The sequence below is a fragment of the Heptranchias perlo genome, chromosome 5, assembly GCF_035084215.1.
Source record: "Heptranchias perlo isolate sHepPer1 chromosome 5, sHepPer1.hap1, whole genome shotgun sequence".
NCBI lineage: Eukaryota > Metazoa > Chordata > Chondrichthyes > Hexanchiformes > Hexanchidae > Heptranchias > Heptranchias perlo.
In genome coordinates this window covers 93,169,193-93,196,991 of record NC_090329.1, presented here as the reverse complement: position 1 = coordinate 93,196,991, position 27,799 = coordinate 93,169,193, and the positions used below count along the sequence as shown (strand labels likewise).

The window sequence follows — 27,799 nt, the reverse complement described above, 5'->3', positions numbered from 1 at the left end:
ACTTATTGTGAAGCACTGAGCAGTGCCCTAAGTGTCCTAAAATGAAACAAAAACCATGTACAACATATGTATCAATTTTTTAATACAATATAATATTGAAATAAAGCACAATCGAGTTTTAAAAAAAACCTGAATTATAACATATAAAATCTCCATAAAACATTCTGTATATAAACAATACTTCTTAACAGTTCTGTTACTGCTTTTGCTGTTGGCAGGGAACCAGTTGTGCATCACTTTGCTGCAACCAGATGTTTCACCAATCAGATGTTTCAATCCAACCAGACATTTCAGTGCAAAATGTCACTGCATTATAAAGTTTGAGAAACAGAAAATGGTTTTTCCACCTTATTGACAAACAGTAGGAGAGAATTCCTATGATGTTGTTATGCTGCCAGAAGTGAAGCGGGGTAGAACTCCAGCCTGCCGCTAAGTTTGCACTTTGACCCCCATCCCAAATTTAGGGGTTGGTTTTTTTTTAAATTAACAGGGGCGTGCGCTAGCACCTGTAGCAGCTCATAGAGGCGTCCATCCTGTGCAGGCAGCGCTCCCAGAGGGGAGAGCAGGAGGCAGCACTGTCAAAAATTAGAAGGTATGACAAAAAAATTTCCTCTCTCCTTTTGGGCTCAGTTGCCTTTTGAATTAGAAAGAGAAACTGAAGATCTGAACTCAATATTTAAAGTCAAGGCGCTGAAAGAAACGGAGGATTGTATTTAGAGTCTAGAAAACAGTTTAGCTCAGTTACAGAGAAAGCACCAGGGTAGGGCCGCAACAGAACCAATGCTTGATCTCAGCCTAACGAGGGCCCACTGGGCCTATTGGGAGTGCTTCTGGCGGACCCCGAGGGTAGCCTGGAAATCTCCACTGAAATGGCTCCAGCGTGCTGACATGAGGGAAGGGGTGGGCAGAAGGAGCACCTGCTCCCCTTTAGCGCAATGTGCTGGGCCCTGTAAAAGGGGCAGGAACTCAGTGGATCCAGATTCCATCCATTTTCCGATCCTGCTACTCCACCGAATTACCCCCAAAATTGTGTGGAAAGGATTGCACAATTTCTGGGCTAGTGCCTCCTTCAGCATTTGACTTTTATGCCCAAAGTTATTAGAATTTCATTTAAATCGTCCGGATAGATGGATACCCTGGAGCTATTTTATGCCCTCTTTGCTGAATTTTGATGCATGCCATGCTGAACATAAGAAATAGGAGCAGGAGTAGGCCAATCGGCCCCTCGAGCCTGCTCCGCCATTCAATAAGATCATGGCTGATCTGATCCTAACCTCAAATCTAAATTCATGTCCAATTTCCTGCCCGCTCCCCGAAACCCCTAATTCCCTTTACTTCTAGGAAACTGTCTATTTCTGTTATAAATTTATTTAATGATGTAGCTTCCACAGCTTCCTGGGGCAGCAAATTCCACAGACCTACTACTCTCTGAGTGAAGAAGTTTCTCCTCATCTCAGTTTTGAAAGAGCAGCCCCTTATTCTGAGATTATGCCCCCTAGTTCTAGTTTCTTGGGCATGATGTGGAGATGCCGGTGATGGACTGGGGTTAACAATTGTAAACAATTTTACAACACCAAGTTATAGTCCAACGATTTTATTTTTAATCCCACAAGCTTTCGGGGGCTTTCCCCTTCCTCATCCTTACCGCATCCACCCGATCAAGCCCCTTCACAATCTTATATGTTTCAATAAGATCGCCTCTCATTCTTCTGAACTCCAATGAGTAGAGTCCCAATCTACTCAACCTCTCCTCATATGTCCACCCCCTCATCCCCGGGATTAACCCAGTGAACCTTCTTTGTACTGCCTCGAGAGCAAGTATGTCTTTTCTTAAGTATGGACACCAAAACTGTATGCAGTATTCCAGGTGCGGTCTCACCAGTACCTTATATAACTGCAGCAATACCTCCCTGTTTTTATATTCTATCCCCCGAGCAATAAAAGCCAACATTCCGTTGGCCTTCTTGATCACCTGCTGCACCTGCATACTAACTTTTTGATTTTCTTGCACTAGGACCCCCAGATCCCTTTGTGCTGCAGTACTTTCCAGTTTCTCGCCATTAAGAAAATAACTTGCTCTCTGATTTTTCCTGCCAAAGTGCATAACCTCACATTTTCCAATATTGTATTGCATCTGCCAAATCTCCGCCCACTCACCCAGCCTGTCTATATCCCCTTGTAGGTTCTTTATGTCCTCCTCACTCTCTACTTTCCCTCTCATCTTTGTATCATCTGCAAACTTTGATATGTTACACTCGGTCCCCTCCTCCAAATCGTTAATATAGATTGTAAAGAGTTGGGGACCCAGCACCGACCCCTGCGGAACACCATTGGCCACTGGTTGCCAGTCCGAGAACATTGTCAGTGTGAGGAGCATTCCTTTATTCTTGGCACCTGCTCCCAGCACTGATCACTGACGGGCAGGTATAGGTCAGCCAGACAGAGTCTACACCACCAAACAACATGCCGTAAACGTTTAGAAGAGCAGGTTGTATTGCCATCTTTGTGGTTTTTCCTGAGTGAGATTATCAATTAAAGCTAAATTATAAACAGCTTTGTTTTGTGGACTTGTGCCACAATGTCCTGGATGGAAATGGTCCAAACCATTATAATCAACAAAGGCAACAGAAATTCATTCCACCAGTTTATGTTGGATTTGTATCTAAGCCCCAGAGGTGAAAGGGCAGTGTGTCAAACTATCACACCAATCTGTCTCCTTGTTTGTTAGCTATTTTGTTTCCGTCCTTTTTTAGAAGTTATTTTTCCTGCTTCTTTATGTCACATTAATACTAACTGGGTGCTAGAAGGAATGTATTGGCTAACCTTATCCCTTGCCCTCTTCTTTTTCAAGTGAACTGCACGGCTTTGCTATGCCAACAGGTTGCCTGCAGGACCCTGTTTTAGGGTCTGCCCGATAGTGACAGTCATGGTAATTTGCTACTAAAAGCCTTACTTGGTGCTGGATTGTGGTTTTGTTGCTTTATATTCACTGTGTGTGCGGACTAAGTGTTGCAGTTACTATGGGGGTGATTTTAGGGGGCCATTGCGGGTGCGTTGGGGCTCCGAAAATCGTGGAAAGCTGACTCCAGGCTGCCAACTTCCGAGTTTCCCAGGGACCCACCTGTGTGCGCGCGGGCGACCCGAAAACGGAGGTCCCGCCTGCAATTAAAGCCAGTGGGATGACCGTTAAAGAGCCAAATGTACTTCATTGAGGTACTTAAGGCACTTTACCTATGACAGATGAAGTAATTTGAACGATTTTTTTTAACTTACCTGGGCGGCTTGCCCACCGCTTCTGATTTCTGAAGGGCCGGATCAGGGAACAAGAAACTAAATAAATTAAATAAAAACCACAGGCGGAAGTGAAAACACAAAATGAATCTACCTTTGCACTCTGCTCCAATGTCTCTCGCTCTAATGTCCCCCTCTTCAGCCCCCGATGTCTCCCTCTTCACCGCCCCCCCGATGTCGCCCTTTTCAGCCACCCCCCCGATGTCCCCCTCTTCACCACCCCCCCCCCCACCCCGATGTCCGGCTCTTCACCCCCCGATGTCCTCCCGATCTCCCCCCCGACCCCTGGTCTTCCAGTCCAGCACCGGATGACATCTCGCTCTCTCTCTTTCTCGCCCCCCCCCATCCCCCACCTCGCATTGCAGCTCCTGACGTCAGCCAGCCTGTCAATCAGGATGGCTGCCGGGCGCGAAACCCGGAGAGGACATTAATCACCATCAATCAACATGTAATCGCGTCGGAAATGGTAAGTTTTGTTCGTGCAGGTTTGCCACGTGCACCTTCACCTCCCCCCGCTGCCAACCCACAACCATTGTAAAATTGAGCCCTCTGTGTTTGGTGACAATTCAGCATCCAGTGCACTCCAAAGCCAAAGCTGCCATTTCAGACAGTGGAATCAAGGAGAGGAGTAATGGCTGTACAAATTTGTGTTGTTTGGGTTAGAGTTAACGTTAGAAACATTGGGGAAAGTCGGGCCTCTGTATCTAAAATCCATTTAAAGAATATGCAAAAAAATCATAAATACATGAACTTTATAAAGTTCTAATAACTTCAGCAATCTAATGGTTAACACATTGTGACAATTCAAATTACACCTTCTCTTTCATAACTTTAACAGGGCCGTCAATTGAACCTCCAGATTGCTGAGTTCCTGATGTCAGCTGTTGTGTTCTATACATCCTAGTGCTCACCTAAAGGGAGACATAGGAAGAGGCTGAGGAGCAGGTTGCCTGGCTACTCTCTCAGCCAGAGAAGCTACATGACCTGGCAAGAGAACGACAGGAAGAAGGCAGAAGGGTAGCACACCTTAAAGAAAATACACATGACTCATGTATCCAGAGATGTATGATCACTGATTGCTATGTTTGTACATGCAGTCCCCAGTGTTTTTGGAACTGTGATATGTAGGCTTCTTCTTCAGTGATTAAAGATTCATCAGGAATGGCCTTTGAACATAGTGAGGACAGGAGACCAATCTCTGGCTTTACAGTTTGTGTCAGAGAATCACTGTTCTTTGAATCTGCCTTGACACTGAGTGCAGGTATGGTCAGCCTGCCAGTATTGATGTCCCAATCTAATACTGTTGTATCTGGCTCCTCGACCTCTTCATGGTGTTGTTCATTCAGTAAGTGAAAGCTGCTGTCCATTACAACAGGACAACAGTCAACACCATCCAGTGAAGCCTTTCCAATTAGTGGCCGTGGTTGAAACTGTGACCTATAATTACTCTGTTCTAGCTCCTGGGGCTTCATCTTTGGCAGGTAAACTCTTTCATGTTGTGGATCAGTGGCTCCATATGATTGAACTGTTGTGCAAAACGCATCACTCCCTAAAGTTCCTGTGTTCATACCATTTGCAAGTAGACGTGGTATGTAACCAGTCTGCTGTGGCTCCTCAACCTCCCTGTTTGGTGTGTGGAGTGCTGGTTCATATTGTGGGTTAAGACTTGTATCTATTCCAATGAACCTATACTCAACACTGTGCTGCGCAGCCTCTGTGATCAGAGGCTGCGTTAGCAGTTGTGATCTGTACCCAGCTTGTAGCAGTTCACTTGGTAGCTGGTTGTTTTGCTGTGGGTGAGGGTGACTGATGTTCTCCATTGCAATGACTCCATATTGAACTTCATTCTGTGTGTCTTTTCCATTTAAAGGATGGGATTGAACTCTGTGATCATTTTGCTGTGACTGACCAGTACCCTGCACGTCACTCTCTCTGCTACTCGCACAATTTTCTGTTGTTAGATTTTCCACAGTCTGAGACTTGAATACAATTTTGCCGCTTTCTATTGCCAACGGTATGGCGTTCAATTTATTAGCAGACTCACTGCTAACCTGGGAGGTTAAAGGTGTTTCACAGTCGTCAACTTCCACACAACCACGTGACAATGCTTTACTGCCCCCATTTTCAAGAACCATAATATTAACCTTCAAAGGTTCAGGTGGAATAAATATGAATGTCTTCTTTGATGGACGATACTGCAGTAGCTGAAAGAAAGAAGATAAAGTTGGAGCACAAATAGCTTTAACGGGCGGAGTTTAGTGTTTGATCACATTTACGTTAGCATTAACATTAGCATACTAGTGCTAAAAGAAGCACCATCTGCGTGAACATATGTTATACTTTTTTCGTGAAGACTGTGCCCATTTGATGGTGTGGAATACTGTTAGCTCTGTGGCATTTAGAACATTTGCTGGAAAGCTCCCTCAAAGTCTTCACAGGGAGAAAAGTCCACAAACATATATTTATGAACAATGCTCAAAACGTACATTAAAAAATATAATCTTCAGATGTTTGTCTTCAGCGCCCGGGCATACAAGCTTCGCTCACCAGGTGTTAAGATCATAAACTCAGGCACCCGTTGCCCACAGTTTCCTGTACATTAAGGTATTGGATGGGGGATTGTGGGCAGCTTTTACTTGCTCTTGCGCTCGGATGCTGAAGAGGAAAATCTAGGCCTATAACTTTTAACATGAATTCATAAAATTTTCAACTTTGATACTGGAATCTGAACTGCCTGGGATTTTGACCTTTGAGCAGCCGACTGGTGGAGCACACTGGCTTTCTACCCGTTTGAGGCTCGGGCCTCATTCGCATGGCCCTGGCAAGCTGCACACCCCAAACGGGCGTCCTGCTGCAACATGCCAATTGGCCAGTGGAGAAATTCAGGCTGGCTTGAGTACCTGTGAGGCTGCGGCCCACAGTAATTTTGTAGAGCCGAAAGGAGCACTTAAGTACTGTGACTTGATTTTAAGGAACAGCCACTAAATCAAAACTAGACAAAAATACCTCATTTTTGTCACAGCCAGATTTTTATTCCATTGGTGAAGTTTGGTGCTGCTGAGATGTACCAATTTTCCTCACAAGTGGAATAAACCTGTCGCATTCTGATTATCACCAGAAGCATATTTTGATTTTATCTCTTGAGTTTAATATCACTTTTGGTATTTTTTAAAAATAATTTCCGTTGTGCATTACTGGGCTAGAATGTTGAGAGTTTGGTTATCCTGAACATAGTAGGCCCGTTGCCGGTTGCGTTCAGAGCACCCCAATATAGAAGCACTGGAGAAGATGCAAAAAAGATTTAATGGGATTAAAACAGAACTGTGAGGTTATACCTATTAGGAAAGATTGAGCAGGCTGGGGCTGTTTTCTCTAGAAAAGAGAAGACTGAGGGGTGACCTGATAGAGGTCTTTAAGATTATGAAAGGGTTTGATAGGGTAGAGGTAGAGAAGGGGCCATAAATCTAGGATAATCACTAATAAATCCAATAGGGAATTCAGGACAGTGGTGAGAATGTGGAACTCACCAGTACAAGGAGTAATTGAGGCGACTAGCACAGATGCATTTAAGGGGAAGCTAGAAAAACACATGAGGGAGAAAGGAATAGAAGGATATGTTGATGGGGTTAGATGAAGTAGGGAGGGAGGAGGCTCGTGTGGAGCATAAACACCAGCATGGACCTATTGGGCCAAATAACCTTGTTTCTGTGCTGTACATTCTATGTAATTCATTGTAATTCTATGAATTATTTCTCAACAGCCTGTAACTGACAAAAATTTCAACTTAATAGTTTGTGGCACAAACCAAGATTTTGATAAGATTATAGTCCTGGAATTTAAAGGGGCCTAAAAGTTCAATCCTATTTCAAAAAGTCTCCTCTGGTGATATAGTGAGTTTAATCTAGGAAGAAGCTGAGCTATACAGACCAGGAATGTCCTTGGCTTTATCCTTGCAAGATGCTGAGTTGATAGGGATGCTACAATTGAGCTCAGCGTTAGGGTTAGGAAAAATTGGCCAGAGTGCCCGTTGCTGATCAATATATAGCAAATCCTCCTGGAAGTGTGTATGTGTGGATTGTGGGTGAGGACAGGATTGGGCTTGGCTTTGTTGGTCCTGTCTACTGATACTCATCGTCAAAGCTCACAAGTGAATAATGATCACTTGGTGGAAAACCAGAGGGTGAATACTGCCCATGGAACTATACCCCAGCAAAGAGTGAAAGCTTTTAGGAATGAAGGTATGGGAGAAAAGTGACAAGAAAAGTATTTTTTGACATACTGAAGATTTTAAAAGGAACAACCAGCAATAGACAAAATGTCCTCTTTATCTACTTATCCCATTAAGTACCCATTGCTCTGAGGATGCACCAGGCTTCAGCTTGGCACTTCCCTACAGACTATGCACAACACTTTCCATTAATTGTATAGCTTGAGTAGAATGCATTAAATCACTCCAGCAGGGCTCGTATACAAAATAGCCGTTCCGAGGTTGTCCCGGCCTAATGATTTTAAAGTACATGACAGAGAAATGATTGACATCTTGAAGATATAGTAAATTAGATAAATACATTTCCCCTTTAAAGCTGTGATATTCTTTTGATTTATTTGGGAAGTGACGGGGCCATAAATATAAGATAGTCACTAATAAATCCAATAAAGAATTCAGGAGAAACTTCTTTGCCCAGAGAGTAGTTAGAATGTGGAACTCGCTACCACGTGGAGTAGTTGAGGTGATTAGAATAGATGCCCTTAAGGGGAAGCTAGATAAATACATGAGGAAGAAAGGAATAGAAGTATATGCTGATAGGGTTAGATGAAGTAGGGAGGGAGAAGGCTCATGTGGAGCATAAACACCGGCACAGACCAGTTGGACTGAATGGCCTGTTTCTGTGCTGTAAATTCTATGTAATTCTATGATAGATAATGCCTCTCATGACTTCGGGGAAGAAAGAATAAATTTATAAGAGGCAATAATGGACTCAACCTCAACTGAAGTGGGATTTCATAACATCAGCTCCGCCCCACAATTTCGGTACCCAGTGGAAGTAAAGTACACAAAGATAACACACAATTCACATACTTCTCCAAGGAGTCTGGACAGCACATAATTGTTACTGTTATAGAATCATTGAAAGGTTACAGCATGGAAGGAGGCCATTCGGCCCGGCTCGATGCAGGAGTAATCGAGCTAGTCCCACTCCCCCGCGTAATCCCCGTAGCCCTGCAGATTTTTTCCTTTCAAGTACTTATCCAGTTTCCTTTTGAAAGCCATGATTGAATCTGCCTCCACCACCCCCTCGGGCAGTTCATTCCAGATCCTAACCACTCGCTGTGTAAAAAAGTTTTTCCTCATGTTATATTTGGTTCTTTTGCCAATCACCTTAAAACTATGCCCTCTGGTTCTTGACCCTTCCGCCAATGGGAACAGTTTCTCTCTATCTACTCTGTCTAGACCTTTCATGATTTGGAATACCTCTATCAAATCTCCTCGCAACCTTCTCTGTTCCAAGGAGAACAACCCCAGCTTCTCCAGTCTATCTACGTAACTAAAGTCTCTCATCCCTGGAATCATTCTAATAAATCTCTTCTGCACCCTCTCTAAGGCCATCACATCTTTCCTAAAGTGCGGTGCCCAGAACTGGACACAATACTCCAGACGTGGCCGAACCAGTGTTTTATAAAGGTTCATCATGACTTCCATACTTTTGTACTCTATGCCTCAATTTATAAAGCCCAGGATCCCGTATGCTTTTTTGACCGCTTTCTCAACCTGCCCTGCCAACTGCAACGATTTGTGTACATTATCACAGGACTGATTGTGAGACGACCTTTGCTCGAATTTCTTCTTACAGTATATTTTATTTAGACATAATTAACTTACCAGAGATATGTATTTAAGGGGGAACAATCTTCATCAAAAATGTTTACAAACTACTTTTTGTTTTTTTTCACAAATGCATAATGCAATGATATAAAATCGGCTTGAGACACATCGGGCTCAATTTTCAGCCCTTCCGCCTGGCAGAAATGGGGCAGTAGCTTTACGAAAATGATGGGAAAATACTTACTGTCCCATTGCCACTGTTGCTGTGGCCACGGCAATGCATACCGGGGCCTACCGCCGAGCGGGTGGAGCGGACCCAAAGTCAGTCGGGTAGGACCATTTAAAATGGAAATTGGGGTCCTATGATGTCAATAGGACCCCCATTGCCATTTTTGGACTGAGGTGGGCTGAGTTTGCGCCGTGCACGCTCAGACCAGGTGGTGACTGGCCGAAGGGGATCTCACAGGTGAGTTCCTTTTTATTTTTGTGGGGCCGGAAGTAGCAGAAGTGCTCCTACTGGCTTCACAGACCCAGCATGGGCCGCAGCCGTGCCATCTCTCCACTCCTTCAAAAATCTGGGCCCTCACCACCCCCCAGGAACCTTCCTCTGGCCCAGAGACCAGTCAGGCAGCCTATTTTGCGGCAGTCTGGAGCCTCGGAGAGTTTGGTCTTCAAACTGCACTGGGCCTCCTGGCAGGACTGCCAGGTGGCTGGCAGACGCATTCCACCAGCCAATTGCCCGGACACCGCTCTGGGGGAAAATCCACCCCATAATCACATAACATTACACATGACATCATTATGGTGAATGACTCATGGCCCTCTCTGCCGTCAACCAAAAGAATAACGTTCATTTCAATGTGGCAATTATTTTTTTACAATTCTGTTCCTAAACTGTAACCTGGGACATAGGCAGCAAAGTTCAAACTGTACATTGCCTCCAAATACTGCCCCTCCCCCGTTAGCGCTACACATTGCTAGAGCGGCCCAGGGACATGCTCCCCTGAGTATTTTCACATTAAAAATGGTGCACCAAGGTTCATTTTAATTCCCAACTGCTACAAAGATTGAGGTCCTGGAACAAAGCAGCTTCATCAGGTACGAGCAACAGCTGGGACCAGCAGCATACGTGCCAATCTAGAAAACGCCGAGCAAGACTTTAAAAAAAGCTGATCCAGCCTCAAACTCAGATCTGACGACTCAAGTCAACCCTGAATATAGGTCTATGACTTGTAGTTCTGCTGAAAATGTAGTGGCACATGGGGTGGTCAGAACTTAACCTGTAGCTATTGCCAGCATTCCTTTACTTGTCTAGTGGAAGATTGTGGTAAAGTATGTGGGGATTTACCCTAGTTTCTTGTGGATAAATTGTAAACTATTGTGGTTATGTATTGGTACTCTCTGCTACTAAATTCGATTGCAAAATTATTTACACAGTTCTACCCCTTCCTCACAGTTCACGCAGGCACTCTTATTCCCCTTCCTCACAGTTCATGCAGGCACTCTTATTCCCCTTCCTCACAGTTCATGCAGGCACTCTTATTCTCCTACCTCGCAGTTCATGCAGGCACTCTTATTCCCCTTCCTCGCAGTTCACGCTGGCACTCTTATTCTCCTACCTCGCAGTTCATGCAGGCACTCTTATTCCCCTTCCTCACAGTTCACGCAGGCACTCTTATTCCCCTTCCTCGCAGTTCATGCAGGCACTCTTATTCCCCTTCCTCACAGTTCACGCTGGCACTCTTATTCTCCTACCTCGCAGTTCATGCAGGCACTCTTATTCCCCTTCCTCGCAGTTCATGCAGGCACTCTTATTCCCCTACCTCGCAGTTCATGCAGGCACTCTTATTCCCCTTCCTCGCAGTTCATGCAGGCACTCTTATTCCCCTTCCTCGCAGTTCATGCAGGCACTCTTATTCCCCTTCCTCGCAGTTCATGCAGGCACTCTTATTCTCCTACCTCGCAGTTCATGCAGGCACTCTTATTCCCCTTCCTCGCAGTTCATGCAGGCACAGTCTACCTTTTCCCCTTCAGTTGATGCTGTCACTTTCCATTCCCTTCCCCTTTCGTTCCAACTGGCACCCTCCTTCTCCGCCCTGTCCTATTCTTTATTCCTATTTGTTGCTGCTGTGGGTAGGAACTCTCTATTTCATAAAACTATCAAGGGAATTCTTACACATTCAATTGCCACGAGCAACCATTGGTAGGAACAAAAAGCGGAGAGTGGGGTTTATTTTTGCTGCCCCAGGAAATTAAAAAATGCATGTGAGTATGTACACTGCTTACGCTTCTGGCTGTAACTCATCTGTTTCAAATTTCAACAGCTGATAGTGAACATGAAAACAATATGCCAGCATGTATTTTTAAAAAATGTTCTGATATATCCATCTATGCAATCTTCCTTGGTTGGAAGGCAAGATGGTCAAATTTACAGGCATCACAGAAATTGTCCATGTCACTCACTGGTTGAATCACAAGGAGGTTGATTTGAGTGTGCCTCCCCTTCTTTGCCCATGACCAAAAGTGATGAAACTCTACTTGTAAAAGAAGTTTGCCCATGATTTTAGTTGAGGCAGGGAATCAAACTCAAACCCTTCTAATTGGGAAGCCAACATCCTGACAATGCTGCTGCAGGCCTGGGCTTTTTCATGCTGGCGACCTATATCCATAGCCTAATGCTTTCAACTCCAATGGTGAGGGTCCTTTCAACAAATCTCAGTTTAAATCAATTTCTCTCATCATTTCATATGCACATTTTGTCCAATTTCCCTTTGCAGTGCCTAATCCTACTCTACCTACCTTAGATTATGTACAATAGCTGTGTATACCCATGAACATGGATGTTACTCTTAAATAGATACACATTATCTGCCCTCTGTCAGATAATGAAGAACGCTGTAAATATCTGGGGCAAATGTGAGCACCATTTGCCAGTCCTATTAAACCTACCAGGAACGACTCAGCTATTTATATATTCTCTGTCACACTCTTTAATAAAGGCTTTCCCATTAATAGAAAAACATATGAAATATTCCCTCTAATGCATCCTTTCCCCATAATATGTTTTTTCTATGTCTTGTAATAACAGTAAAGCCGGCAGAGTCCATTGTAATAAGCTAGCAGAAACTGCTTACCAGATTTACAGGTTGCTTCTGATCATTGACATACACATATCTGTACATGAAACAGCACACCAAAACAGACACAAAAACTAAAAGGAAGACTGGCAGAACACATCCAAACAGGATCATTTGGACCATTTGTTTTGTGGAATCTGTCAAAATAAAATTAAAGGAAAATATAATGAAAAATGCACAATAAAATTACTGTGTCGACAAAACCAACCATAGTCACAAGTTTATTTATTATTTAGTGGGGTTAATTCTCTTTGCGCCATTTATTTTAAATGTTTTAACATCTGTGTTAAAATAGGGTTGATCGACATTTATTAAACAAATTAATGGGCTTGCTAAAGCAGCACAGAGGGAATTAACCTCACAAGGATTTTATTTCTCTCCGCTGGTCGAAAAATCAGGCATTATAGATCACTGAATAATGGGAAAGATATTGAGAAGATTTGTAGGCGATTTGGAGAGGTTCGCAGTAGCAATAAAGCTGTAATAATGGGAGTAATTTAAACAGTTGGGGAGGGTGGCCCGGATCAGTACAGAGGCACTCACCTGGACCGATGTGAGGAACATCAGAGTGGCTGCTCCAATGGCATAGCAAGAGAGCGTTAAGGTACTGAAGAGAAATGGCAAAAAAAAAATTTCCCGAAAGAGAAAAATGGCTAATCTTTTTAACGTAATCAATCCCTTTTGGGGCCTTCGGTAAGCCTAGTACAGGCCCTATGTAAATCTTCAGCTAAGCATCGGTTCTGCTAGCCCAAGGAGAGCGCAATGGGTGGAATTCTCGGCAACTTCGCCAGACAGAGCTCCCGAAGCTATCAATGGACCAAGGAGAGCAGACAGAGGATTCAGCTAGAATTTGAACCACAGGATGCATGGGGTGGAATATATAAATATCGGAGTTCCATCTAAAATTGCAGTCCTCCCAATCAGCTCCACTTCCATCCCACAGTAATTTTGGGGTCAGAGTGGATAGATAAAAGGAACACAGTGGATGATGTATATGTGTATGATTATATGGGATTTGATGAGACTTGGTGCAATAATTAAGGGGCATGATATTAAAAGGAATGCAGCTACATGGATAGAGAGCTGGCTAAGGGACAGAATGCAAAGAGTAGGGGTAAATGGATGTTTTTTTCAATTGGCAGGATGTGGGTAGTGGTGCGTTCTAAGGATCTGTGTTGCAAACACTTTTTAATTTATATTAATGACTTGAACATAGGCACAAGAGGAACAATACCAAAATTTACAGATGATATTGAATTAGGCAGCGTGGCAGGAGGATTACAGGTTAGTAATATGGGCAGATAGATGGCAAATGCAGTTCAATGTAGAGAAATGTGAAGTTGTATATTTTGGGAAAAGGAATAGTGAAGGGAAGCATACTCTAAATGGTAAGATTCTTAACTGAGTGGTGGAAATGATAGAGTGTAGAACTTTATAGGTGAGAGTAGAAAAGACCATAAAAAGATAAATGGGTTTTATACAGAGCAGCAATAAATATCAACGGAAGAGATGTTGAATTTATACAAGAACATAAGAACATAAGAAATAGGAGCAGGAGTAGGCCAATCGGCCCCTCGAGCCTGCTCTGCCATTCAACAAGACATTAGTTAGACCATAGTTGGAATACTGTAAGCTGTTCAGAACAATGGAAAAGGTACAAGGAAGAATCACTAGAATGCTACCAAGAACGAGAGGTCAAAGGGATGAAGAAAGGCTTATAAAATTGGGCTTTTTAATGGAATAGAGAAGGTTAAGCAAGGATTTAACAAAAAGGTTTTCATGATAATGAAAGACTAAAAAGTGCAAGATTGGTGAATCAGTAACAAAGAAGCCTAGTCTTAGGATTATCACTAGAAGAACAAAGGAAAAGTTAGACGAAACCTTTTCATGCAGAGGATTATTAGCACTTAGAATGATTTACCATAGGTAGCTTTTGAGGCAGACTATATCATCATAAAAAGGTAACTGGATAAGTATTTCAAAAGGAAGAATATAAAAGGATACTGCAAAAGGGCAGAGATGAAATTATATTAGATAGTTACAGTTGAAAGAGCTAGCAGGAGGCGCAGGCAGAATGGACTGAATTGTCTTCTTCTACAATGTAATTTCTATGATCAATGTACACATAACATAATTTTATATGACATAATAAACAGTCTTGAGCTGGTTAATTTATATAGTTTCATATTTAGACTGACACCCTCACCTTTTGGTGTTGTTACACACACAATTTCAGAAGGTTCACTAATTCTGAAAAAATTATTTTCCACTGACTGGGCAGTTACACAATACGTGGTGTCATGTTCCAGATTGTCGATTTTTTTAAATTTACCATCTTCTATGGAGCTTTTCTAAAAAAAAAAGCAACAATTTTATAATAATTATAAAAACAGTAGCTGCATCTTTTTAACACAAATTTGATTGTCCAGAATAACCAATGTAATTTTCTTGTATTCAAGCATACGCTTTGTGTACTATTCTCTAGTGTGTATGTATGTACATATAGCTGCCTTGGTTCTAATAAAGTATGAATTTTTCTTACCGATTTGTTGCTCTTTCTATTAATGATAGACACGTTGTATTTTAAGTCATGGAAAACTTTACTGAGTGAAATAGCTCGAGCCTCATTGTTGTTCTTCCATTTTTTGGGAGCAGTCAATGTAATGGAGATGGAACAGTCCCCAGCTTCTACTTTTACTTTTGGAGAACTGATGATTGCTGAAAGATAATCAATATGCAGATATTAAAAGAAAATGCACAACATTAGCCATTTCAGTAACTATGCATTTAACACTCAAAACATAGGAACAGGAGTCGGCCATTCAGCCCCTCGAGCCTGATCCGTCATTCAGTGAGATCATGGCTGATCTGTATCCTAACTCCATCCTTGGCTCCATATCCTTTAATACCCTTGGCTAGAAAAAAATCTATCAATCTCAGGTTTACAATTATTAATTAGGCTAGCATCTACTGCTTTTTGTGGGAGGGATTAACACATTTCTACCATCCTTTGTATGAAGAAGTGTTTCCTAACTTCTTTCCTGAATGGCCTGGCTCTGATTTTAAGGTTATGTCCCCTTGTCCTAGATTCCCCCACCAGTGGAAAAGGTTTCTTTCTATCTACCCTATCAATTCCTTTCAAAATCCTAAAAACCTCAATCAAATCATCCCTTAATCTTCTATATTCCAGAGAATACAAGCATAGTTTATGTAATCTCTCCGCATAATCTAACCCGTGGAGCCCTGGTAACATTCTGGAGAATCTGCACCGCACTCCTTCCAAGGCCAATATATCCTTTCTAAGGTGTGATGCCCAGAACTGTACACAATACTCCAGATGTGATCTAACCAGGGCTTTGTATAGCTGTAGCAAAACTTCCTCCCCTTCATATTCTAGCCCTCTAGTTATAAAGGCTAATATTCCATTAGCCTTTTTGACTAATTTTTGTACCTGACTACTACATTTTAGTGATCTGTGTACATGGACCCCTAAATCTCTTTGGAACTCTACTGTTCCTAGCTTTTCACCATTTAGAAAATGCTCGGATCTATCCTTTTTTGGTCCAAAATGGATGACCTCACACTTACCTGCCTTGAAATTCATCTGCCACAGTTTTGCCCATCACTTAATCTATCAATGTCTCTTTGTAATTTTATGCTCCCGTCTGCATTACTTACTATGCCACCAATTTTTGTGTCATCGGCAAACTTGGATATATGACTCTCTATTGTGTTATCTAAGTCAATAAATTAATAAAGTGAATAGTTGAGGCCCCAGCACAGATCCTTGTGGGGCACCATTAATCACTTCCTTCCGATTCGAGTACATACCCATTATCCTTACTCTCTGTCTTCTAACGCTTAACCAATCTCCTAACCAGGTCAATAATTTGCCTTCAATTCCATGAGTTTTAATTTTAGCTAACAGCCCAAAACAGCCACTACACATACATAGTCATTCAGCAGTCCTGTAGATTTTATTTTCTAAGTTGTAACATGAATTATTAAGGGTGATTCTGTAATCTGGTACTCCCAGTGAAGAGCGATGTGTGCAGGGAGTGCATCTGAGGAAATCAAGGGTTGTGCGCAGATTTGCCTCTATTATTCCTATTTACTGAACTCTGCTCCACTGTGTATGAACCAATATATTGCAAAAATACTGGGTAAAATATAACTATAGCTAAAAACCTTGCATCTAGCCTACATTTATCAGAAATGGCTTAATGAGGGTGAGAGCACAAAACTTCCCTCCCTCCCAAAAGAAATAAATGTTAAAAGTAACAGCTGAACTTAGTGCCTCTTTTAAAAGAATAATGTGACTGATTGGCAAAGACACCATTTTTGAGTAGAAGCAGTGATGAGGAATTTTCTATCGTTAGTGCTTAGACTTTCTTTCTTAATGTTATGCAATAAAAGTGTAAGAAGAAAGAACTTGAATATACATAGCGTTTTATCATGTACTCATGGGGCACGATTTTAACATAGAAAAATGGATGGGTTGGGGACGGGGGGGGGGGGGGCATTCAAAATCGCAACCATTTCAGACCCGCCCCTAACCCACCCACTTCCGGTTTTCACTGGGGCGGGACGAGGGGCGGGCAACCAACCTGCTCCCAGGGGGCGGGTTGGTGACTAAAACCTTTCATGGAGGCTGCAGGCCTCCATTTTTACAGATTTTGCAATTTCAACCCCGGGGGGCCGGGGTTCCCGGGCCTTCTCCTTCACGCCACGTGAAAGGAGGCGAGAAGGCCCGTAACTGCAGGTAAGTACCTTTCTGGCACAGCTTGTGGGCCCAGAGGAGCAGGAGTGCTTCCCCCAGGCCCAACATGCCCTACCTGCAGCGACCCCCACCCCCTCCCCCGATCTCCGACCTCGACACCCAACGATCGCGGACCTCCACGATGACCCCCGATCCCAACAAACACCCCTCCCCGGTGACTGACCCCCGATCCTCCCCCCATGACTGACTCCCTCAATGCCCATCAGTGCCTCGTGCCTACCCATGCTCCCATGCCCACCCATGACCCCCCATCCATACAATCAAAGACTTACCTGAAGACTTACCTTTTCATGTCCTCTCACTGGCTGCTCTCCCATCCGACTGATGCCAGCCTGTCAATCAGGCTGGCCAGTTGGATGGCAAACTTACCAAAAAAAAAATAAAAGATGTCCTTATGTCAAAATCGAAAGGACGTCCGGGAACCTGTACTTCCGGGTTCCCTGTCTACAATTTGACCCCCCCCCCCCGCCCCCTTCCCGGCTTGGGGTCAAAATCATGCCCATGGTATCCAAAATGTTTTGCATCTAATGAATTACTTTTGAAGCACAGCCACTGATTTGTAGGCTTATCTGGTAAACAATTTATATACAACTAGGCCCCAAAAACAACACATGAGAGGAATGACCAGTTAATCTGTTTTGACACTGTTACACAGTGTCTACAGTAACAGGCCATTTGGCCCAACTGGTCTATGCCAGCGTTTATGCTCCACATGAGCCTCCTCCCTCCCTACGTCATCTAACCCCATCAGCATATCCTTCTATTCCTTTCTCTCTCTCTCATGTGCTTCACTATTTGCTTCAACTACTCTTTGTGGTAGCAAGTTCCACATTCTCACCACTCTATGGATAAAGAAGTTTCTCCTGAATTCCCTAATTCTGATCTCCCAACACAAGTAGAAACAACATCTTCTCTACGTCTACCCTATCAATCTTAAAGACCTCTTTCAGGTCACCCCTCAGTCTTCTCTTTTCTAGAGAAAAGAGCCCCAGCTTGCTCAATCTTTCCTGATAGGTATAACCTCTCAGTTCTGGTATCATCCTAGTAAATCTTTTTTGCACCTTCTAAAGTGCCTCTATATCCTTTTTATAATATGGAGACCAGAACTGTTCACAGTACTCCAAGTGTGGTCTAACCAAGCTTCTATACAAGTTTGACATAACTTCTCTGCTTTTCAATTCTATCCCTCTAGAAATGAACCCCAGTGCTTGGTTTGCTTTTTTTTTGGCCTTATTGACCTGCGTCGCTACTTTTAGTGATTTGTACCCCGAGATCCCTTTGCTTCCCTACCCCATTCAGACTCTTAGGGCTCGATTTTCGCGTCGGGTTACCTGCGGGTTTCCAGCGGGGGGGGCCCCGAAAATCCCGATATTCGGTCACGTGACCGGATCGCGCCGAAATCCCGGCCACTTCCGGGTACCGCGCTGACGTGCGGGGCTGCGTGCGCAGGCCCCGCTGGTGGGAATCCCGCAGGCAATTAAAGCCAGCGGGGTTCCACTTGAGTGTACTTACCTTGCTTGTTGAGGTCAGTTAATGAGCTGAAGCAGCTGTCAAAAGAGGAAGTGTGGGATTTTAGGTTCAAGGCAGTGAGTTTCACACACTGGGGGAAACAGTCTCTCTCCAACCAGGCGTGTTGCAGCCAGCAGCCTGTGGCAGGTGCCAAGGTGCACTCCACGGGGGAGAGCCCTCACCCACGCAGGAGGCCACCGCATCACATAGGGCAACCCCTGCCCTCCACCACCCCCCGCCAAGCCAGAGGACAGACCGACACGAAACCGCAGCCCCAGTCCGAGGAACCACCCACCTACCCTGCACAACCCCTCAGACGAACACCTGCCAGTTGGGTGGTGCGTGGACACCCTCGGAGGACGAACAGCATGACCAGCCCCAGCAGCCTCGCAGTCCACGCCGTCCGCCGCAGAGACGTGGAGCCCCCCAACACGGTGTTGTTGCACGCCCACCTGCACAGCAGGAGGGAGGGCTACCGCAGGGAGAGACGCATCGCAGAGGGCACTACCCTCGCCACAGGGTCCACAGACCGAGGCGCAGCTCCCCGGACCTCTCCGAGCAGCAGTGCACAGGGAGGCGCAGACTCGCTCGACATGTATTCGTGGAGATCTGCAGGCTCTTTCATGCCGAGCTGCTCCTGGCTGGCCCCAGCACCAACTGCTTACCTGTCGCTGGCAAAGTCACCACTGCCCTCCACAACTTCTCCTCCGCATCCTTCCAGGGTGCAGCCGGCTACACCGCCGATGTCTCTCAGTCGTCTGCGCGGAAGAGCCCGGCAAATACACCTGCACCTACTCTGCAGTAACACGATGGGTGGCATCAGTGGTGGGTCCTCATAGTGATACCCAGGAGCGGGCATTATTGGACACAACGGACAGGATTTGCGGAGACATGGCAGTGGTGGTGTCAATATAATGTGTGCTGTTTGTTGCTCTGAAATTCAATATGGGTAACACCCAGGACAAACCCTCAGCCACCCTTGTGCACCCCCTTCATGCTCACGACACGGTTGCCTTACGCTGCCTACTGCACATATGTGATGCATGCCCTGTGGCTGCAGCACAGGTGGTGGCAGGTTGAGTGAGGCTGGCCGTGAGGGAGATGCACGAGAGGGTGAGTATGGGATGGAGCAATGAGATTGTATGAGGATTGGGTTGCGTGTTAGTGGCAGGATGAGTACTGGCGAGGTGAGTAGGTGGAGGTAAGATGTGGATGGGGTTTGAGTGGGTATGAAGGGTGATGTGACAGAGTAGTGTTGGCGGTGCCGAAGGAGATGTGGGGTGGGGGCAGTGTTGTGGCAGACGGAGTGTAGGGGAAAGACTTCGTGTTCTCACTGTGGCTGACCTACTGCGGTCATTGCAGCGCCTCCTGCACTGTATGGATGTGGGCCATATGTTGGTGGCGCAGGTGACCCCCTCTGCCACCTCGAGCCAGGCCTTCTTGGTGGCAGATGCAGGCCGCTTCCTCCCGCCCGCCGGGGGGAAGATCTGTGTCCTCCCCCTCCTCCTCACCCCATCTGATGATACCTGGGGTGAGGCATCATTAAACTGGGAGCAGCCTTCCCCCTGGGCTGCTCCATGCTGCAATTTGTTCCATTGGTTGCAGCATCGGTCAGTGGAGGACTGCCCCTTTAACTAGAGAGCCTCCAGCTGACAGATCGTACTGCGCATGCGCAGCCCGCCCGACGCGCAGACCAGCAGCGTGGACCCCGGAGGAGCAGGTAATTGATTCCTATTAGTGGGTTGCCTGCTACGATCGTGCGGGCAACCCACTAATTTCGCCCAGCGTGTTGACCACGCTCCCGGAGGACCACCTGCTGGGAACCCGCAGGCCTGCTAAATTCGAGCCCTTATTGTCCAAGCAGTATTTGGCCTACCAAAATGCACCACCTCACACTTAGCTATTAAAATTTATTTGCCAATTACACGCCCATTCTGCAAGTTTATTAATGTCTTCTTGCATTTTGACTTATTCTTCCTTTGTATTACATATTGTATTACATACTGTATTCCTTTGTAAAGAATATATCAACAGAATATGTTCGCTCATGAGACAAATTTAATACCGCTGAATTTTAAGGGAGCCACGCATTAGACATGCTTGATATTTCTGTGGTTACGTGATTGAATTGTGATATAAATCACTGATATTGGTCATGTATGTATTGGCTTTTTTCCAATCGCAACTGAACGCTTAATGAAAAGGGCCAAAACTTGGGTCAATGCCTCAGTAATAAAGTACTGTATGTACTCTACTCTGGCAGAGTACCCAATGGGTTAGAAACAACCCGTAAACTGATATAGATAATGCTGTTACAATGATTGCTGCAGATGCTTAAAGTGGTCCTGAGATCTGATGTTGACTGTGCCAGGGACAACAGAGTTTAAAAATTCACTCAAACCCTTTTCTAATAAAATGTAAAACTGTTCAAGAGAAACTCGGATCAATTTTCCTTGATTTGTATTCACCCACAGCAAGGTTTAATTTTGCACTTACTTTCCACTTTAGGATTGAATCTTCCACTTATATTCCAATCAGAAAAGACTGCTCCTGAAACCGCCCTTACTCTGGCATAGTAATGTTCTTCATAATCATCTGTCTCATTTGAAAGGTCACAGTATGTCTTGATAATGTTCTGGCATTCTTTTTTGTTCTTCCAATCTTTTTCTCCATATCTGCTTTAAAAATAGCACCATTAATTCTTACTGCAAATATTCATTTTGTAATGTCTCAATAATACAATATATGTAGGTACATGCACAAACTCCCCTCTACACGGAAAACAAGTGAAATTATCCATTTTCTTCTAGTTATTTGTCACTTTGGAACAATAGGTCTTGCAAATTAATTCTTACTCTAATATTGCCTGGTGATTATTCAACTGCCTCTCCTATTGGGTGATTAGCACAACAGAGTAGTTGTGAAGCATATTCCCTGCTTACTATCCGTTCCACTGATGCATCACCCTAGGTATGCCTACCCAAAGGTAGGTGCAAGTGATCCAGACCAACCCCAGCCAAGAATAGTAGCAACAACACAGAGGAGCTGAGCTACCTTTAGCCCAAACTCTTTCATTTTTGAATGCTACCTGTTAGTTTGTTAACTTAAACTCCGTATTACCAGTAAAACTTGAATGCACCGACAATTTCAGTCAGCTGCTACTTAGAACATAATGAGGCATGATGCTTTGGCTAAGGTTCCCTGACACATACTTGCCAATATTTAATTTCCCCAAATTTGGATGGGTGGGGGTGGGAGCGGAGGCAGAAGCAGGGGTGAGAGAAGACGGGTTAGAATTATAACAGTTGTCTGGGGTTGGTGGGGGGAGGGGGAAATCAAGATCACAGTGAGGGAGATCAAAGAGTTAGCGAGGGCTTTAAAAATTCTATGGAAACACGTGTTTTTCACACTTCTAAAAAGCCTTCAGATATGATGAGATGAATTTGTGACTCAGGACAAGGGTGTGAAAATTAGAATTGTCCTGAAAAAAATCATGCCAGTTGGCAAATTCAATTGTAGAAGCAACACACGTAGTCAGCTTACTGAAAATGTAAGGTGCAAAATTAGCAAGCTGGATCAAACTAACTACTAGCACACTCCAGATCAGGTAATGGACAGGTTCATTTGAGAGGAATATTTGTTTAAGCACCAATTCATTCACCATGTATGCTTCATAAAAACACTTGAATAAAAGGAACAATTGTCACCATATGGGTCTTTCCTTTAAGTGGTTTATACTGTAATCAAGAAATAAAATCATGAACTGGTTCTGGAAGCAGGTGGAATACGTTAGCAACAAAAGAGGAAACTGTAATAATTACATGAACTGATCATTGTAACTAATCAAAGGCTGTTAACAATAATAATATTCAGAACAAAGGTATACATTCTACACCACCTGCTACACTCCTTTAAACTCCTCAATACTGTACTATTCTTTAATTCCAAAGTTGAATTCAAAATTAATTTTAAAAGATTAATCTCCCAATAAGGTGGCACATGTATTTCATAGTAGGATAAAAACTTTCCAAGAGGGATGCTGAAAGATATCTTGGGGGTGTTGGCTGACTTCTCGCTCACCATGTTTAAATAGTGTGAGTAGCAATAAGCAATGTAAATAGGGTACTAGTTTGGAGGGCAAATCAGTTGAATTTAAATCCCCAGATGTTGAAGCTGTACAGACTGCACCTGGAGTTCAATTACAGTTGATCTCTGCAATATATGGGAGCCATCTAGGCCCCAGAGACAGTACAGAGGGGAGCAATGAGGATGATTCCCAGTGTCAGAGTGAAGAACTAAGAAGAACTTCACAAACTAGGGGTCTCCATTATGGAAAAGAGATGTCTCAGAGGTGATGCTACAACTCAGGACTACATGCATGCTAAACAGCGGAAGCAACATGCTATAGACAGAGCTAAGTGATTCCACAACAAACGGACCAGAACAAAGCTCTGCAGTCCTGCCACATCCAGTCGTGAATGGTGGTGGACAATTAAACAACTAACGGGAGGAGGAGGCTCTGTAAACATCCCCATCCTCAATGGTGGCAGAGTCCAGCACGTGAGTGCAAAAGACAAGGCTGAAGTGTTTGCAACCATCTTCAGCCAGAAATGCCGAGTGGATGATCCATCTCGGCCTCCTCCTGAAATCCCCACCATCTCAGAAGCCAGTCTTGAGCCAATTCAATTCACTCCATGTGATATCAAGAAATGGCTGAGTGCACTGGATACAGCAAAGGCTATAGGCCCCGACAACATCCCGGCTGTAGTGCTGAAGACTTGTGCTCCAGAACTAGCCACACCTCTAGCCAAATTGTTCCAGTACAGCTACAACACTGGCATCTACCCGACAATGTGGAAAACTGCCCAGGTATGTCCTGTCCACAAAAAGCAGGACAAATTCAATCCAGCCAATTACCGCCCCATCTGTCCAGTCTCAATCATCAGCAAAGTGATGGAAGGTGTCGTCGACAGTGCTATCAAGCAGTACTTACTCACCAATAACCTGCTTACCGATGCTCAGTTTGGGTTCCGTCAGGACCACTCGGCTCCAGACCTCATTACAGCCATGGTCCAAACATGGACAAAAGAGCTGATTTCCAGAGGTGAGGTGAGAGTGACTGCCCTTGACATCATGGTAGCATTTGACTGAATGTGGCACCAAGGAGCCCTTGTAAAACTGAAGTCAATGGGAATCAGGGGGAAAACTCTCCAGTGGCTGGAGTCATACCTAGCACAAAGGAAGATCGTAGTGATAGTTAGAGGCCAATCATCTCAGTCCCAGGACATTGCTGCAGGAGTTCCTCAGGGCAGTGACCTAGGCCCAACCATCTTCAGCTGCTTTATCAATGACCTTCCCTCCATCATAAGGTCATAAATGGGGATGTTCGCTGATGATTGCACAGTGTTCAGTTCCATTCGCAACCCCTCAGATAATGAAGCAGTCCGTGCCCGCATGCAGCAAGACCTTGGCAACATCCAGGCTTGGGCTGATAATTGCGAGTAACATTCGCGCCAGACAAGTACCAAGCAATGACCATCTCCAACAAGAGAGAGTCTAACCAACTCCCCTTGACATTCAATGGCGTTACCATCGCTGAATCCCCCACCATCAACATCCTGGGGGTCATCATTGACCAGCAACTTAACTGGACCAGCCACATAAATACTGTGGCTACAAGAGCAGGTCAGAGGCTGGGTATTCTGTGGCGAGTGATTCACCTCCTGACTCCCTAAAGCCTTTCCACCAAGGCACAAGTCAGGAGTGTGATGGAATACTCTCCACTTGCCTGGTTGAGTGCAGCTCCAACAACACTCAACAAGCTCGACACCATCCAGGACAAAGCAGCCCGCTTGATTGGCACCCCATCCACCACCCTAAACATTCACTCCCTTCACCACTGGCGCACTGTGGCTGCAGTGTGTACTATCCACAGGATGCACTGCAGCAACTCGCCAAGGCTTCTTCGACAGCACCTCCCAAACCTGTGACCTCTACCACCTAGAAGGACAAGGACAGCAGGCACATGGGAACAACACCATCTGCATGTTCCCCTCCAAGTCACACACCATCCCGACTTGGAAATATATCGCCGTTCCTTCATCGTCGCTGGGTCAAAATCCTGGAAATCCCTACCTAATAGCACTGTGGGAGAACCTTCATCACACGGACTGCAGCGATTCAAGAAGGCGGCTCACCACCACCTTCTCAAGGGCAATTAGGGATGGGCAATAAATGCTGGCCTTGCCAGCGATGGCCACATCCCATGGACGAATAAAAAAATATACAGGATACTTAAAAGGATAAAGAAACAAAACCAGGAACAGTATTTTCAGACTTGAGGGCAGCATTCCCAGAGCTAAAAGTCTTCACCTGTTTGTACTTTCCTGGTATTTCCCAGGAGTTCCGCATGTGTGAATTCAACAGGTCTTTTGGGACTGACATTAGAAGCATCAACCCTTTCCTAAAACGTGATGATTTTGGCTCACGATGTAACGAACTGAGGATCAATGTAAAGCTTGGAGAAATTTCTTTACTCAGAGAATGGTGATAATTTGGAACTCACTACCACATGGAGTAATTGAGGCGGACAGCATAGATACATTTAAGGGGAAGCTAGATAAGTTCATGAGGGAGAAGGGAATACAAGGGTATGCTGATAGGGTTAGATGAGGCTCATGTGGAGTTAGATGAGGAGGCTTGTGAGGAGCATAAACCAGTTGGGCCAAATGGCTTGTTTCTGTGCTGTAATTTCTATGTAAGAAGAGGCAATGAATGGTTGTGAAAGGTAAATTTAGGACAGACATCAGGAAGTATTTCTTCACAAGTTGCCCAAAGTGTTCTGTTTGTGTTTTTTTCCAAATATGATTGAAGGGAGAGTGTATCCAATAGTCAGAATAGGTTGCTGGGAAGATTGGCTGAAGCCAAAACATTGGATTCATTTAAGAAAATGTCAAATGCTATAATAGGTAGCTGGCAGGGCTGGTATTCTGAAAATATAAAACAAAGTGGGCTGAAAGTTCTTCTTCATCCAAAACTGTCTTGCAATCCTGAGCAACACATGTAAAGGATAAATGTCCAGAAGCCCTGTGACAAGATTTAAATCCAATGAGTAGCCGACATGAGCAACAAGGCTATGAATGAATTACTTTTGTTACCATGAGTGAGAAATAGATAATATCTCATGGCCCCTCAATATATATTCTATTTATAGCAGACATACATTAAATAAAATAAACTGAGCAGATTTATAGCACTGTCTTCAACTCTTAGCTCGTTCTTTCCCAGTACCTTACAAGTGTGGACCTTCTTCCTCCCCTCAATTCCCCTTTTCTCCTATGCTTTTAAAGTCCAATTATGGCGTCATTACTTCTTTATTTACCCTACTCTTTATCATACCCTGCACTGTGGATCTGGGCCCTTGACCTAGGGGTGCCTCAATAAACAAAATGTGTGTCAACTTTAAGTCTACTCTATATTGATTTGCTCGTGGAGTGCATTGTGTTGTCACTATAAAAGTATTTTCTCTCACAATGTAGCTGTCTTCACTGTGATGTCATGTTCATGAATTCAAAAATGTTTCAGTGAAATTGTGTCATCTCACATGGTTTGATATTTTCTAATACACATTCCCTCCAATCATATTTGAAAAAATGGGCCATAACACTTTGGATAATGTGTTTTTCATAAGGAGAATAATTATTTTCTTTGGCATAGAACATAAATCTGTAACATGCTTTCTTTCACAACATACTCTTTATTCTAATAATCTGTTTCATGGTTGCTTTTCTAAACGTTCACATGCACAGAGATTATGAAAAAGTTCTGAAACAATTGAATAGATTGTTCTAGAAGGGATAATTCATCTTCAAAAGTAAATGAATGTACAGATGAAAAAAGACCTTAACTATAATTACAAAGAATGTACTTCACAGAAATAGGCCATTCGGCCCAACAGTAATAATGGGTTTATGCTCCACATGAGGTGTAAAGTGGGACACTTGCTATGTGTGCAGCCTCAGCCTATGATTATGTGGTTACTCAGAGATAACAATCTGATGAGAAGCTGCACCTGCAAGCATGCGGTTTACCTTTTCGTGTCTTTTCACATAAAGTCTCACTCAGTGCACTAGCCTCTGTCTCGATCTAGCACAAAAATATTTTTCACTGCAGTCACATGTTTCCAGTTCTAATGGTTTCTATGCACAGAATTAAAGGGGCAGCAACACAATTAAAGTGGCCAATTGTGAACCATGGTCTTTATGGCTACTTTCTCACCCTTCTGAAGTTAAAAATGTAGGATTCAGTGATGAATTAGTATAACAATGGAATAGGTCAACATAAATCACTCAATTGTTGAAATGGCCATTGCCCACAATACAGTGAATATACTTATAATAAGTGGACAGTATGAATACTGTACGCAGTGTCCACATTGGCGGTGATTAAATAAACAACCAAATTTCAGAACGAGGTCACTGAATTCAATCTCATGGGTAATTGGGTTAATGTAGCTCTGACTTTTTCAGTCACTCATTATCTTTTTAAATCCCTGCATGAAGTAGAAAGGCTTTCTGTCTATGCAAAATGAGTCTGGAGAGTCTCAATCGGTTACCAAGCGGACACAAAGCTGATGAAACAACCCACAACTTGATAGATAACTTGACAGGCAGAATTAGAGGCCACAGGATGCCTAGTGTGGGAAATAGAAATGTCACACTAGTGTAGTGAGGATGATGGGGGAGATAATGGGTTTTCTAGGGTGGGATCAAAGCATGTTGTTGGCACGGAATAGAGGAAGAGTTATTTTGCAAAAAATATTCTATTCTCCATTACTGACATTCGTGACCACAAAAGCAAAATTGTAATAAATTATGATTTTCAACTATCTCTCTGGTATTTTATAAGAAATTTTAATGTTATTGGGCTACTTGCAAGAATTAATGGAACCTTTTTTGAAATAGGATTCTACTGGAAACCCTTGGGCATGAGTATTTTTGAACACATGTGTATGGAAACAGTCTCTCAACTTACATAGCATTCATGATGTGGAGATGCCGGTGATGGACTGGGGTTGACAATTGTAAACAATTTTACAACACCAAGTTATAGTCCAGCAATTTTATTTTAAATTCACAAGCTTTCGGAGATTTCCTCCTTCCTCAGGCAAATGTTTCAAGAGCTCTTGAAACATTTGCCTGAGGAAGGAGGAAATCTCCGAAAGCTTGTGAATTTAAAATAAAATTGCTGGACTATAAC

General features: G+C 43.8%; 1 protein-coding gene across 1 annotated transcript in view; it reads right to left on the bottom strand.

Moving 5' to 3' along the window:
• Positions 1-3,661: 3,661 nt before the first annotated feature.
• The window catches only part of LOC137322182 (interleukin-20 receptor subunit alpha-like), a 28,840-nt gene continuing 4,702 nt past the window's right edge, over positions 3,662-27,799 (bottom strand). Inside the window, exons 3-7 of the mRNA XM_067985296.1 lie at positions 21,038-21,216; positions 14,795-14,970; positions 14,459-14,603; positions 12,250-12,389; positions 3,662-5,495 (exon numbers count right to left, since the gene is read on the bottom strand). Of these exons, the coding sequence (XP_067841397.1) occupies positions 4,371-5,495; positions 12,250-12,389; positions 14,459-14,603; positions 14,795-14,970; positions 21,038-21,216 (1,765 nt within the window). The 3' untranslated portion in view covers positions 3,662-4,370. The remainder of the gene's footprint in view (positions 5,496-12,249; positions 12,390-14,458; positions 14,604-14,794; positions 14,971-21,037; positions 21,217-27,799) is intronic.